The 15,699-nt window shown below is 38.2% G+C and overlaps 1 protein-coding gene across 2 annotated transcripts in view; it reads left to right on the top strand.

The window, feature by feature from the left end:
* Window positions 1-11,106: 11,106 nt before the first annotated feature.
* TNPO1 (transportin 1) overlaps window positions 11,107-15,699 on the top strand; it is a 90,624-nt gene continuing 86,031 nt past the window's right edge. For both annotated transcript variants that reach the window (XM_042940790.1, XM_042940803.1), the window contains exon 1: window positions 11,107-11,198. In XM_042940790.1, coding sequence (XP_042796724.1) covers window positions 11,184-11,198 — 15 coding nt within the window. In that variant the 5' untranslated portion in view covers window positions 11,107-11,183. The remainder of the gene's footprint in view (window positions 11,199-15,699) is intronic.

Below are 15,699 nucleotides of genomic sequence, written 5' to 3' on the forward strand. Positions count from 1 at the left end.
GGTCATTCACGTCTCCTTATTTTTTCTCCTTCCCAGTGGCTGGGATGTGGTTGTAAATCGCTAAGCTGAAACCTAGGAATTCACACTGAACCGTGAGGAGGGAGCTTATTACTAAGGATGGAAAAGCAGCAAGACGGAAGAGCCTACACCCCTGATCAGATTATTTTGAACCTTCTAGACCAGCTGTGAACTGCCTATATTTACAAGAGAGATAAATTACTATCTTGTTACGAGTTTTCTGTCACTTGCAGCAGAATCTAATCCTAGCATGCTTTGTTCTTAGCTTGCTTGAGAGTGCATAATGACTAGAAACTTAGGGCCAAGACATGTACTAGAATCTTCCCAGCAATGCTGATGGAACATACTGAGCCCTATTTTTACTTTATAATAAAGAGGCCATAACTTGGCAGCGTGCTCATTGGGACACCCAAACTCCACTTAGTAAGCGGCCCTGATCTATTCTATTCTGATGAACCACTTGAAAGACTGTTGTGTCTGTTTGACATAAGATTTGCAAATACAATCTCTCTCCAACCCTAGAAAGACTTTTGAATTTGATAGAATCTCGCTCTCTTTCTTAATGTAGGACTCCACAACTCTTAAAATATTAAAATATATCCAGTTTAAATTTGGAAACATTTTAGGGGCGCCTGGGTGGCTCAGTCGGTTGAGCGTCTGGTCATGATCTCACAGCTTGTTAGTTCAAGCCCCGCGTCAGGCTCTGTGCTGACAGCTTGGAGCCTGGAGCCTGCTTCAGATTCTGTGCCTTTCTCTCTCTCTCTGCCCCAACCCACTCGCATTCTGTCTCTGTCTGTCTCAAAAATAAATAAACATTAAAAAACGTTTTTTTTAATTTGGAAACATTTTGGATCCAATGAAGAAAGATAGGTTGAAGATAAAGGAGAGAGAAGCCTGGAAGGAGATCAAGCAGAGGGGAGTGGTCTTTGCTAGAAGAAACATCAGGTTGTCTTTTCTCACTCACAGTTCTGTGGAAATTCTTCCACGTTGTTGTGTGTATCAGTAGTTTGTTTCTTTTTATTGCTGAGTAGTATTCTATGGTAACCATTCATCCACTAAAGAACGTATGGGTTGTTTCTAATTTGGGGCTGTTACAAATAAAGCTGCTATCAACATACAGGTTTTGTGTGAAAATAAGTTTTCATTTCTCTGGGATAAATGCTCAAGAGTGCAATTGCTGGATTATATGGTAATTGCATGTTTAGTTTTTTTGTTTGTTTATTTTATTTTATTTTTATTTTATTTTTTATTTTTTAAAATTTAAATCCAAATTAGTTAGCATGTAGTGCAACAATGATTTCAGGAGTAGATTCCTTAGTGCCCCTTACCCATTTAGCCAATCCCCCCTCCCACAACCTCTCCAGCAACTCTCAGTTTGTTCTCCATATTTATGAATCTCTTCTATTTTGTCCCCCTCCCTGTTTTTATATTATTTTTGCTTCTCTTCCCTTATGTTAATATGTTCTGTATTTTAAAGTTCTCATATGAGTGAAGTCATATATTTGTCTTTCTCTGACTAATTTCACTTAGCATAATACCCTCCAGTTCCACCCACATAGTTGCAAATGGCAAGATTGCATTCTTTTTGATTGCCGAGTAATACTCCATTGTTTATATATACCACCTCTTCTTTATCCATTCACCCATTGATGGACATTTGGGCTCTTTCCTTACATTGGGGTGCATATGCCCCTTCGAAACAGCATACCTGTATCCCTTGGATAAATGCCTAGTAGTGCAGTTGCTGGGTCGTAGGGTAGTTCTATTTTTAGTTTTTTGAGGAACCTCCATACTGTTTTCCAGAGTGGCTGCACCAGCTTGCATTCCCACCAAGAATGCAAAAGAGATTCTCTTTCTCTGCATCCTTGACATCTGTTGTTGCCTGAGTTGTTCATGTTAGCCATTCTGACAGGTGTAAGGTGGTATCTCATTGTGGTTTTGATTTGTATTTCCCTGATGATGAGTGATGTGGAGCATTTTTTCATGTATCGGTTGGCCATCTGGATGTGTTCTTTGGAGAAGCGTCTATTCATGTCTTTTGCCCATTTCTTCACTGGATTATTTGTTTTTTGGGTGTTGAGTTTGATAACTTCTTTATAGATTTTGGATACTAAGCCTTTATCTGATATGTCACTTGCAAATATCTTCTCCTATTCTGTCAGTTGCCTTTTAATTTTGCTGATTGTTTCCTTCGCTGTGCAGAAGCTTTTTATTTTGATGAAGTCCCAATAGTTCAATTTTGCTTTTGTTTCCCTTGCCTCCAGAGACGTGTTGAGTAAGAAGTTGCTGCGGCCAAGAGCAAAGAGGTTTTTGTCTGCTTTCTCCTCCAGGCTTTTGATGGCTTCCTGTCTTACATTTAGGTCTTTCATCCATTTTGAGTTTATTTTTGTGTATGGTGTAAGAAAGTGGTCCAGGTAAATTCTTCTGTATGTCGCTGTCCAGTTTTCCCAGCACTACTTTCTGAAGAGACTGTCTTTATTCCATTGGATATTCTTTCCTGCTTTGTCAAAGATTAGTTGGTCATACGCTTGTGGGTCCATTTCTGGGTTCTGTATTCTGTGCCATTGATCTGAGTGTCTGTTCTTGTGCCAGTATGCATGTTTAGTTTTTTAAGAAAGTGCCATACTGTTTTCCAGGGTGGCTGTAGTGTTTTATATTCCCAACAGCAATGTGTTAGTGTTTCAGTTGCTTTGAATCCTCACCAGATTTTAGCGTTGTTGCTTTTTTTTTCTTTTTTCACCAGCCATTCAGATAGGTAGATAGTGATATCTCATCTCTTGTGGCTTAATTTGCATTTGTCTGATGGTTAATGATATTGACTAGTTTTTGAATATTGAATCAGCCTTGCATCCCTGGAATAAACCACACCTGGTCATGGTATACTATTCTTTTCATATGTTGCTTAATTTTATTTGCCAATACTTTGCTAAGAAATTTTGAGGCTATGTTGAGCCTATGTTTGCCTCTGTAAGAGATACCAGTTTATAGTTTTCTTTCTTATGCTGTCTGTCTAGTTTTGGTATCAGGGTAACAGTTGCTACATAAAATGAATTGGCATGTGTTCCCATGTCTTTTGTTTTTCTTGAAGAGGTTGTGTATAATTTGTATTAATTCCTTAAATGGTTGGTACAATTCTCCAGTGAAACCATCTGGGCCTGGAGATTTCTTTTTGCACTTTTTAAATTATAAATTCAATGTCCTTAATAGTTATAGGGCTACTCAAATTATCTATTTCATGTTGGGTGAGTTATGGTAATTTGTACTTTTTAAGGAATTTGTGTATTTCATATAAGTTCTCAAATTTATGTGTGCAAAGCTGTTCATAACATCCCCTTGTCATTCTTTTGATATCTGCAGGGTCTGTAGTGATATCCTCTGTTTTATTCCTGAGTTTGATAATTTGTGTCTTTTTTCTTTTTCAATCTTGCTAAAGGTTTATCAATTTTATTGATTTTTCCCCCCAAGAAGCTTTTTGTTTCATTGATTTTTCTCTAATGTTTTTCTGTTTTCAATTTCAGTGATTTCTGCTCTTATTTTCGTTATTTCCATTTACTTTTAACTTGCTTTTATCATTATATTTGAAGTGAGTTCCTCATAGACAACATACACTTGAGTCGTGTCTTTTAATCCACTTTGCCAGTCAAAATACAATGCTTTAGACCATTTATATTTAATGTAATTATTGATATGTAAAGGCTTTAAGTCTGTCACTGTACTTTTTATTTTTTGTTGTGTTTTTTATTTTTGTTTTTCCTGACTTTCTATGGGTTACTTGCATATTGTTTTGAATTCCATATTGATTTATCTATATAATGTTTTTGAGTATATCTCTACATAAGTTTTTGACTTGTTGCTCTAGGTCTTTAGTTATAGTTATAGTTGTTATAGTTAGTTATGTAAATGTAATATACATGTTGCATATATAATATACTTTATGAATGTATAACTTATCCCAGCATACTGGTAGTGTCATTTTACCAGTTCAAGTGAATTGTAGAACCCTTATCCCCCTTTATGTCTCTTTACCTTCTCCATTTAAATACTATAATTGTCTTAAATATTTTTTCTTCATACATTTAGAATCACATTGGACAATGTTGTAATTTTTGTTTCCACCATCAAACATAATTTAGAAAACTCAAGAGGAGAAGAGAAGCCTATTATATTTACCCATATTTTTGCTTAGCTTATTCTTCCTTCCTTCCCAATGTTCCTATACACTCTTTTATAATTTCCTTTATGTTTAGCCATCCTTTTATGAAAAGTCTGCTAGTGACAAAAAAATTTTAGTTTTCCTTCATCTGAAAATGTTATGATTTCCCTTTCATTCCTAAGGATATTTTTTCCAGGTACAGGATTCTGGGTTGATAGTTCCTTCCTTTCAATACTTGTAAAACATAGTGTTATTTCCCTTTGGACTCCGTGATTTCTTATGTGAAACCATTGTCATTCAAATTGCTTTTCCCTCATAGGTAAAATGTCATTTTTTGCTCCCTGTTTTCAAGGTTTATTTCCTTTGTTTTTAGTTTTCAGGAATTGAACAGTGTGTCTTGGCATGGATTTCTTTGGGTTAATCTTTTTTTCAGTTTCATCTGTTTATTTTTTTAATTTTTTTTAATGTTTATTTATTTCTGAGACAGAGACAGAGCATGAGTGGGGGAGGGGCAGAGAGAGAGGGGGACACAGAATCCGAAGCAGGCTCCAGGCTCTGAGCTATCAGCACAGAGCCCGATGCGGGGCTCGAACTCACAGACTGAGAGATCATGACCTGAGCCGAAGCCGGACGCTCAACCAACTGAGCCACCCAGGCGCCCCTGTTTATTTTTTAAAATAACAGTTATATTGATATATAATTCATGTACTATACAATTTGCCCTTTTAAAATGTGCCATAAAGTGGTTTTTAGTATATTCACAGGATTGTACAATCTCTGCTATCTAATTTTAAACTGCTTTTGTCACCCCCAAGAGAAACCCTGTAGCTACTGGTAGTCACTCTCTATTTTCTCTCCTCTAATCCTTGGAAACCACGAATCTACTTTCTGTCTCTGTCTTTGCCTATTCTGGAGATAGATGGAGATTTATGTACATCTGTATAGATATATCTATGGAGATATATATTTTACATATGAAAGTTATATACCCATATATTTTTGTATATCTCTCTATATATATTTTATATATATCTCTATAGAAATATAGACAGATATATAGTGGTGTCACATAAATATAGTCCTACAGTATGTAGTCTTTTGTAACTGGATCTTTTCACTTGGAATGATGTTTTTGAGGTAGCATGTATTAGCACTTTATTCCTTTTTAATATCAATTAATATTCTGTTATATGGATATAGTATATTTTGTTTATTCATCCATCAGTTAATGGACATTTGAGTTATTTCCACTTTTTGGCTCCCACAAATAATGCTGCTGTGAACATTTGTGCACAAGTTTTGTGTGGACACATGCTTTCATTTCCATTAGGAGTAGAATTGCTGGGTCATATGGTAACACTATGTTTAACTGTTTGAAGAATTGCCAAACTCTTTTCCAAAGCAGCTGCAGCATTTACATCCCCACCAGCAATGCATGAGAGTTCCAATTGCTCCCCATTTTTGTCGATACTTGTTATTATCTGTCCTTCTTACTATAGCTATCTTAGTGGGTATAAAGTGGTATCTCGTTATTTTGATTTGCATTTCCCTAAAGGCTAATTATGTTGAACATCTTTTCTTATGCTTATCAGCCATTTGTACATCTTCTTTAGAGAAATACAGATCCCTTGCCCATTTTTTAATTTGGTTATTCATCTTTTTTATCATTGAGATGTAAGAATTCTTTATTCCAGACACAGGTCTCTTCTCTGATAAGTTCTTTGCAAATATTTTTTTCTTAGTCCATGGATAGTCTTTTTACTTTCTTCCTTGATAGTATCCTTTGAAGCACAAACATTTTAAATTTTGATGAAGTCCAAGTTCTCTACTTTTTTCTTTTGTTGTGTGAGCTTTTGGTGTCATATCTAACAAGTCCTTTCCTACTGAAGGTCATAAGGATTTATTTCCATGTTTCCTTTTAAGAATTTTCTAATTTTAGCACTTATATTTTGAGTTAATTTTTGTATATGATATGAGGTAGAGGTCCAGATTTATTCTTCTGCATTTGGATACTCAGCTGTCCCAGCTCTATTTGTTGAAAACCGTCTTTCCCAATTTAATTGTTTTGGCACCTTTGTTGAAACTTTGCTCAACTTCTTAAGTCTGTGGGTTTATGCCTTTTGTCAAATTTCCGAAGTTTTCAGCTATTATTTCTTTGAGTATTTTTTAATGTCACTCTCTTTCTTTTCTCCTTCCAGGACTCTGAGGACATGAATTTTTTTTTTTTTTTTAATTTTTTTTTTTTTTCCAACGTTTTTTATTTATTTTTGGGACAGAGAGAGACAGAGCATGAACGGGGGAGGGGCAGAGAGAGAGGGAGACACAGAATCGGAAACAGGCTCCAGGCTCCGAGCCATCAGCCCAGAGCCTGACGCGGGGCTCGAACTCACAGACCGCGAGATCGTGACCTGGCTGAAGTCGGACGCTTAACCAACTGCGCCACCCAGGCGCCCCCTGAGGACATGAATTTTAAACCATTTGTTAATTCCATGAGACTCCATCCATTCATTTTTTTCAATTTACTTTCTCTCTGTTGTTAAAATGGGTAATTTCTATTGCTCTGTCTACAATTTCACTGATTCTTTCCTCTGTCTCCTCTACTGAGAGAGTTGTTGAACTCATCCACTTAGTTTTTTATTTTGATTATTGTATGTTTTAGTTCCGAAATTTCTTTTGGTCCTTCTTTATGTCTTCTATTTCTTTGCTGAGACTTTCTATTTTTTCCCTGTGTTTCAAGTGTTTTTGTAGTTGCTCAAAAGTGTTTTATGTCTGCTTTAAAATCTTTGTCAGACAATTCTAACATCTCTGTCATCTTGGTTTTGAAATCTATTAGTTGTCTTTTGTTTTTTTAAGTTTATTTATTGATAAAGAGAGAGAGAGAGAGAGAGAGAGAGAGAGAGAGAGAGAGAGAGATGGAGAGCGAGGATACCAAACAGGCTCTGGGCTGTCAGCGTGGAGCCAGACCCTGGGCTTGATCTCACGAACCATGAGATCATGATCTGAGCCAAAATCGAGAGTCAGGTACCTAACGACTGAGCCACCCAGGCACCCCAATTAGTTGTCTTTTTTAATACAGTTTGAGATCTTTCTAGTTCTTGATATGATGAGCAATTTTCAACTGAGACCTAAACATTTGGGGTATCATGTTATAAGACTTTGGATCTTATTTAAATATTCTGTTTTAGCTGGCTTTTTCTGACAAAGCACTGGAAGAGGAAGTAGGGGTGGGCAGCAGGCTCCACCTCAATACTGCCAGGTTGGAGAGTAGTCTAAGTTCCTCCATTGGCCTCCACTGACACCCAAGAAGAAAGTCTCTGTCTCTGTCTCACATTACTGGCCAGCAGGGATGAAAGTCTGGGCTGCCTACTTAGCTTCTCTGACAGCAGAGGATGGGAGGTAGGGTTGGGGCACCTTGTTGTATAGTCTGGTGAGGGTGGGAGTCTGGGCTTTCCACTAGGTCTTTGCTGACTTGAGTTGGGGAACGAGGGGAAGGGGGATCCATGATTTTTTTCTGTAGTTTCCACTTTTCCTTAGTTTTAGCAGTTACTGTCTAAATGTTTTTGTTTTTGTTTTATCTCTCATACTGCCTCTTTCCTGGTTCTTCAGCTAAAGAGAGCAGTATTTTGTGGGGGATTTTTTTGGTGTGTCTGAACCATTGGCATTTCCAGGTTACCAGCTCCTTCAGTTTCGAGTCTGGGATATATGAGGCAAAAACATAACCCTGGGGAACTAACTAGCGTGTTGTTCCTTGAGTCCTGAGGGCACCGGCTGGCCTGCCTTCTCTCCATCTTTCAGAGTCTCCTTATGTTTGTTTTGTATGTAATGTTTAGAGTTTTTAGTTGTACCTACTGGGAGGAATAGGGCGAAAGTAGGTCTACTCCATCTTCCCAGAAGTAGAAGTCTAAGTAGACCTTTTCATAAATAGAATCATATTTTAATCACTAGGGGATATTAATAGTTAAAGGAACTTTGAAGTTAATCCTTTTAACTCCCTAATAACTCTCTAATTTATCTTTTTTGTACATTCAAACTATATAGGGGGTTTGCTTCAAAGGAAAATGCTTATAGATTATTTACACATTTCTAACTATTGACTATCACTGTCCTCTTTTGAAATTTGAATTACATTCTTCTAAATATCACTTAAAAAAATGTTTTTTCCCTTGATGTCAGTCTGAAGATGTTTCAGTGGAAGGCAATTCCTTAAACTGTCTACTATTAAAGAATATAATGAGAATTCTCACATCTTTCAGAAGTGTAAGGTGGGAACATTACTCAGAAACATTCTGTTTTTTAAGATCACCTGTATCTAAAAGATTATTTTACTTCTTTTACTCTGTTTCTATATGCTCACCAACAATGGCCTATTAAAATATTTAACAATTTTTGGACTTTCAAACTTGTAATTTTTATTCAATCACCGGTCCTCCTTCTCAAACATCTGTTCTTTCATATGTATTAACATCTATTAATAGTATCTTTTATTGCCTTCTAACTATCTGCCAGGCACTCTGCTAATGAGCTCTTAATATACTTTATCTTATTTAATCCTGTTTAAGACAAGGAAGTGAAGCTCAGAAAGACTGAATTGGAAGCATTCAGAAGTGGTGAAGCCAGTATCCGCATACAAGCCCTGTGCCTCCCAGTTTCATGCTTGTTTGACAATGCTACATCTGACAGAGTGAGCATCTTTTCCTTCCGAGGGGAAAGCTTATAGGTAGGTTTCTCAATGTATTTTGTAATTTCTACCATTCTTTGATTTTTATCCTCACCAATTTGTTCACCTAAAAAAAGAATTAATGCAGAAAATTTAAATATAAGGTATCTGTAGTAGGGTTGGGGGTTAAAATCTAAGGCATTTACTGTGTTTAATTTAAGTGTACGTCCTTAAAAAATACGGACAAAGTTTTACTACATGAGCTTTGCTGCTTTGTATTCGGGTCTAAAGAGAAAACACTGCTGGGTAGCTGCTATTTCATGTGCACACTGTGCAAAGGATTAACAGGTAACAGGAAAAGTAAAATAAAATAAGCCATGTTAATAAGCCCTTCTTAATGGTAAGAAGATTTACTGTTTAAAACATGTATTTTTAATCTAACCTAGAACGTAGAGACAAAAAGGCTATACGTGCAAGCAGCTCTTCATTCAATACAGAGCTATTCATACTAAATTTTAATGCACTTTCATTTAAGTTTCATAAAAGTGTGGATATTTAATTTTCTTAGGCTCAATTTCACAACATTTGATGATCAGTATTTTTTTATTTCAAAAGATTTTGGTCAATAAATCCTCTTACATACACTAAATAATACTTCACCTTATAAAATTAATTTCATTTACTTCCAAGGTATTATTCAGGTGAATTCCTGACTAATTGCTTTGTCAGTAGTTCTTTGCATCTGTCATTATTTGCTAAACCTTTACATTTAAAAAGTATTCCTGTTGTTTTTCCTTAGCAAAGTAAATTGCAGAAACCACACATCCCCTGATTTGCAAGGATCAAGGCTCCCTTGATGTCCCAAAAAAGTCCCATGATGGGACTTTTCAAATGCAGAAATAAGCTCTTTTTGTTATTTGGATAAATATATGTATTCTGGGTAAATTTTCCTGCAGGTACACTAAACTACATTTCGGAAGGTTTACATTAAGTTGTTTTCTTAGTAATATACTCCTATCTGGAGGCCTCTTTTGGTGCGTGCTCCTGTATCCAACTGCTATCAAATTAACATTAGAAAATGTTGGAATCCTAATTATGAGTGTCTTAGTTATGTAAAATATTTTTTCTTCGTATGTTCCATTTCCTAATGATAAAAAATAGTCCTTCTAGATTCAAAATTTAAGTGAAATAAATTGTTTTGTAAAATGACTTGTTGCAAATGAAAACTATTAGCAAGTTTGTTACTTGCTTTATCAATGTAAATCAAATAAGCTTTATCAATGTAAATAAAAAAAACTTTCTAGTATTGGTACTATAATTTTACCTCCAATAAGCCTGGAAGGCAACAACTGCTACACATTTTCAAAACATAATATATACAGCACTTACAAACAGGACAGTAAAAACTGCTGGCATTTTACACACGTTGATCTTATGAGGAAGGATATTATCAGCAGCATCATCACCATGGGTTATAATGATCATCTAGGTATGCAAATTTAAAATAATAATACATAGGAAATTTATATATAAGAATAATGTGGGGAAAGGAACTGTTATTTATCAGTTCATTACCATTATTATAATTGAGTATAAAAACATCTATGTCTCCCATTTTGGATTACGCTCTGTTTAGAAAACAGAAGGCATTTTAATTTCTCATGATGGCTGCTTACAAAGAGGAGGGCTTCTTATTTCTAAAAGGAAGACACTGGTTTTAACATACACCTGGACATGTAAAACTTAATTTTATAAATCCTTTAATTTTGCATAGAAAGCAGTTGACATGCTAGATACAGCATACCTCAAAAGTCAATCATGCAACATTCGCAGGCAGCCCTCTGCCCATATCCATCTACTGAAGTCGTTCCTGTTTTTTACCAGCAACGTTGGAACTGTATTATTGGGGGATATGCGGCATGTTCCGTGTTAAATAGGCTCCCGGGGCAGGGCTGTCACTTTGGAGATTATCCGGAAGTATGGAAGTTCGTCTGGGGTAGGGTCGTCACGCTTAGGAGGCCCTGGACAGCCCCTAAGCGTCCACACTTGCAGGGCCATTTTTGGTCGAGGCCTCACGGCGCAGAGCAGCCGGCTGCAGCGCGGCTTGAGCCACCGCTGGCGCGCGCCGCCGACCGCAGGTCAGCGGACCTAGCAGGCCCAGGCCGCGGTTTTCCCCGCCGCGCCGCCGTTGCCTAGGCGACCGCCGCCGAACGTTCCCGCGGCGGGCCCCGCCCCCCGGCCAATCGGACCAGCGCTCGTCCGAGCCCAGATTCTCTTTGTTCCGCAGCCATTTCAGGCCCCGGACGGGAGGCAGCGCCGCTTCGGCAGAGGGCCCGAGCGCCGGAGGCCTCTGGGATGGTGTGGGACCGGGTAGGTGGCGTGAGGGTGCGCGGCCCCTGACTGGAGGGCGGGAGCGGAGGCAGGCTGTTCCGAAGCTGCCTGAGGGGCCGCGGGGAGAGGCGCCCGACCCGCCGCCCTCCCGGCCGTTTGGAGCCCGGCGGCGGCGCGGTTCTAAGCCCAACAGCTGTCCGACGGGACGCCGGCGGCGGTCGGGCAGCGCCTCCTCAGGTGTCCGAGGTCGGCCTGGGGGCCAGTAAGAGCGGCGAGGAGGGGAGCGTCTTCTCGCCGGGGAGCTGTTATACCGCGGCGTTTGAGGGCCTTGGCGCCGCAGTCGCTGCGCCAGGACGGCTGCTTCTGCCGGTTCTCGGCGCTTTGGGGCACTGCCTGCCTCTGCCCCGGATGGCTCGTCTTTGTCCCCCGCCCGTTCCCCTTTGCCCGGGTGTCCCAGGCCCGCACACGCCTTCCTCTCCACACTCAGCTCGGGCGGATCGCTTTCTCTGGGCGGTTCTTGCCCCTTGTGGCCTCTTGGCCTCACGACATATTTACATAACTTTAATGTTAGTAACTGCACGGGCTTTGCGTGGGCTTGTGTTTTTTTCACTTCCACCCTTTTGTACTTCTCCCACGAGAACACGCGACAGGGAACAGCTGCCGAGGAGCAGACCAGCTACCGCAGTTAGGAAAAGGCTTTCTTCCTTTAAAAATGATCGCCTATTTGTCTACTGATGTAAAAACCAGCTGGATGTGGCAAGGACTGCTTGCTACCTAAATCTAAGTCCGTTTTCTTAATCACTAATTAGTTTGGTCCATCAACAGATTTGGATGTAGAAATTTAAACTTGGCGGGATTCACAAATTGGTTTTGACAGTTGTTTTAAGAAGCTTCATAACAATCCTACCTTGAAACAGTGATGACTTCACTGATGAGTTTATAAATGGTAATTTTTTTAGCCTAAGAAAAGATGTCTATAAAAAAACAAGTTGTATTGTCTCATCGGTATTTGGAAATATAAGGTTGTAAAATGGCTATCCTTGAAAGGCTTATTTTCATTTAGGGTAACAAAAGTTCCTTTTAGATTTTAACTTTCCCTTTTGTATCAAAGCTTTCATACTAGAATGGCAAGTAAGTTCCACTTACTGAAGCAGGGAAGTATTCAGTCTTGGGGGAGAAACGATTTTGTTTTCCACTTGTACCCTGCCCTCCACACCTTTCTTCTTGAACAATGACTCCACCAACTTGAAAACTTGCAGCCGCAAAAAGGGAATGTTAGTTTGAAGGTGCGATTTCTCTTTTACTCCCCAGCATATGCATTCATAAATGCCTAACAGTTTACCAGTCCAGTTTTTACGTCACCTGAGTTAATGTTAGCCTAATGAACTACTAGTGCTCCATTTTGTTTTTCCTAAAAGGGCCCCCACCTGGGTCACCCTTGAGGTTACATTTTTGTCCCAGGCGTTCAGGGAATTATTAAATTCCTCCCACAGAAATACCTATAAAAATGTTTTAAAGTAATCAAGCTTATTACCAAAATATGTTATGAGCAGGGTAAGATTTTGGAAAAAAATACACATGATTCTCGTAAATATTTCCATTATCAACACTTGATACTGTATTCATTGTTTTTATGACTAGTTTTTCTTTTTTATATAACGTTAAATCCATCACATGAGCTCAGGTTTTCTAAATATTGTAAATGAACTTCACTGAAATGTAAATCTGTATTTAGAAGAATTGCTTGCTTTTATCCATGTCGGAATCTGCAAATACTGTTTTTAAAAGAAATTTGACTAATAAAGGAAGGCAAAACAAGTAACAAGTCATGAAATAAATTTATCAAATGTAAACCGCAGAGAGGAACACAGCAGTAAGCGGGAGTTGTGTTTATTGCCTGGAGTATAAATTGTGACTTTTTTCCTGGAGTTGATACTTGAATTTATACTGGTGCCAAAAAGGTCTTTCTCCCAGAAAAACAATTTGGTCTACCAGCAAACGGGTGAGAAAGCTGAAAGAATGAAAGTGATTGATTAACTGATGATTGTTTTCGAAAACAGTGGAGAATAATGCCATCTTCAAAAATCGGGATCAGAGACAAAAAATTCCCCAAATGTTGGGAGTCTTTCTTAATTGGTCCCGTTCAGCCTGTGTCGCGGCGGATATCTGGTGAGTGTTGGCAGGTGAAAGGAGTCTCCTGGGTTGCAGGGTGAACTTTATGATGGAGGACAGGTATAGTGGTAACTGTATAGATTTGTAGTTCTATGGTTGGGTGTTGGTGTAGGAGAGTTTCTAGAAGCCTCTGTTCATTTGGTTGCCTCAGGACCTCCTTACTAGAATTCTTTGAAGTACTGAAAGTGGGTGTAATAACTAAGAATGGTTAAATGAGTCTCAGTGATTAAATGAGATATTGGAACAGGAAATAGGGATGCAGATTTGTCTTGGAATTTTCTGGAGTGGATAGAACCCATACAGGAATGGTAGCTACATCTTGTTCCAAAATGGCACCTGATGGCAGAGCAAATAGTTGAACTCAGAACTAAAAGAATGCCTAGAGCTAAAACAAAGCTGCTAACTGAAGGACCACAAGATTGGAGTTGACATTTGCCTTTTTAATAGTTAAAATTTAAAAGCAAAGCAAATCTTCAAATGTAGCGGTTAGGAACAGGAGCTCTAGAGCCAGACTTCTTGGATTCAAATGTTGGCACCTTCTGAAATCATGTGTGGACTTGGGCAAGTTACTTCATTTCACTGTGCCTCAGTTTTTTCATCTCATAATGCTGTGAGGATTAACTGAATTAATTTGGTAAACTCTTAGAATGGGGCCTGATGTGGTAAACACTCCATAAATAATAACTGCTATTATCATCATGATCATTGATATTTTAGAAAATAACCCATCAAATTATAATCACTAATATCTAGACTTTGAGATAATTACTGTAAACCCATTGATATATTTCCTTTCAATATTTTTTCTCAGTTTATTTGATTTTTACATAGTTGAGACTTTACTATATGAATAGCTTTTTTTTTTTAATTTTTTTTTTAATGTTTATTTATTTTTGAGACAGAGCATGAACAGGGGAGGGTCAGAGAGAGAGGGAGACACAGAATCTGAAACAGGCTCCAGGCTCTGAGCCGTCAGCACAGAGCCCGACGCGGGGCTCAGACTCACAGAGTGTGAGATCGTGACCTAAGCTGAAGTCGGACGCTTAACCGACTGAGCCACCCAGGCGCCCCATGAATAGCTTTTCATTCTGCTTTTTCACTTAGCAACATTAGCATTTTTTCCTGTTAATTTGTTAGCACTTAAAATTTTTTTTTTATTTAAAATTTTCTTTTTATAAGTTTATTTATTTATTTTGAGATAGGAGTGCACATGAGCGTTGGAGGGACAGAGGAGGAGAGAGAGAATCCCAAGCTGGCTCCTCACTGTCAGTACAGAGTCCGACACGGGGCTCAAACTCATGACCATGAGATCATGACCTGAGCCAAAATCAAGAGCTGAACACACTCAGCCAATTGAGCCACCTAGGTGCCCCTGTGAGCATTTTTTAAAAATGACCTCATAATGTGATTTTCTCATAATTAAACAATGTCCTAGTGGACAGTTAGCAAGTTTCTAATTTTTTTTTTTTTTTTTTTTGGCAGTCTAAGAAATGTTACAATGAACATCCTTGTACATCAGACAGCTTCTGTGTTTTAGCTTATTTCATTAAGATAGATTCTCCAAAGGGAAAATACTAGGTTGGAGTATATGAATATCCAAAGCTCCCATATTGTTTTTACTTAAGAAAATTTAATAATGGACTTAAAACTGAGGAGCACAGCATTTATTGCCCTTATTGCTTGAGATGGGAAGGAAGAGGGAGTGAAATAACATTTTTTCCATATACTATACCAGGCATTATTTGTAGGTATTTATCATAGTTTTTTACTTTTATATACATGCTGCTCGGTATCATAGTTCTTTGTTACACTTGGGAGTTACCTGTAGATAAGCAAGTACTTTGCCCATGGACTCAGAATGTTCAAGGCTGAATCTGAATCTAGATCTACCTGATTGCAAAGCTCAGATCCTTTAATTGTAAAATTTCATGTAATATACATATTCAGAATCTTATGAATATGTACACATTGAATAAATACAGAACCTTGTGATGAATCTTATTATTCACTATAACTTAGTGGATCTACACATTATGAAGATAGTAAACTTGAGCTGGAGGTAATGAATGGGTAAATTACAAAGTTAAACCAGAGAGGCCTTAACTATCTGCATATATTTTACAAAAGGAAAAAATATCCTTACCTGAAAGAAATGTAATGAGGTGTACCTGAATGGTTTCTAAAATGAATGCAAAAAGTATTTGTGGTGAAACACTCTTTGTAATGACCTCAACACAGATAGGGGAAGAAAAAACAAATCCATCAAATTTGGTCTGTATAAAAAGTGACAATGGCCTGGGTGACTCCGTCGGTTGAGTGTCTGACTTTGGCTCAGGTCATAATCTCATGGCTTCTGAGTTTGAGCCTT

Source organism: Panthera leo, chromosome A1, assembly GCF_018350215.1.
Source record: "Panthera leo isolate Ple1 chromosome A1, P.leo_Ple1_pat1.1, whole genome shotgun sequence".
Lineage (NCBI taxonomy): Eukaryota > Metazoa > Chordata > Mammalia > Carnivora > Felidae > Panthera > Panthera leo.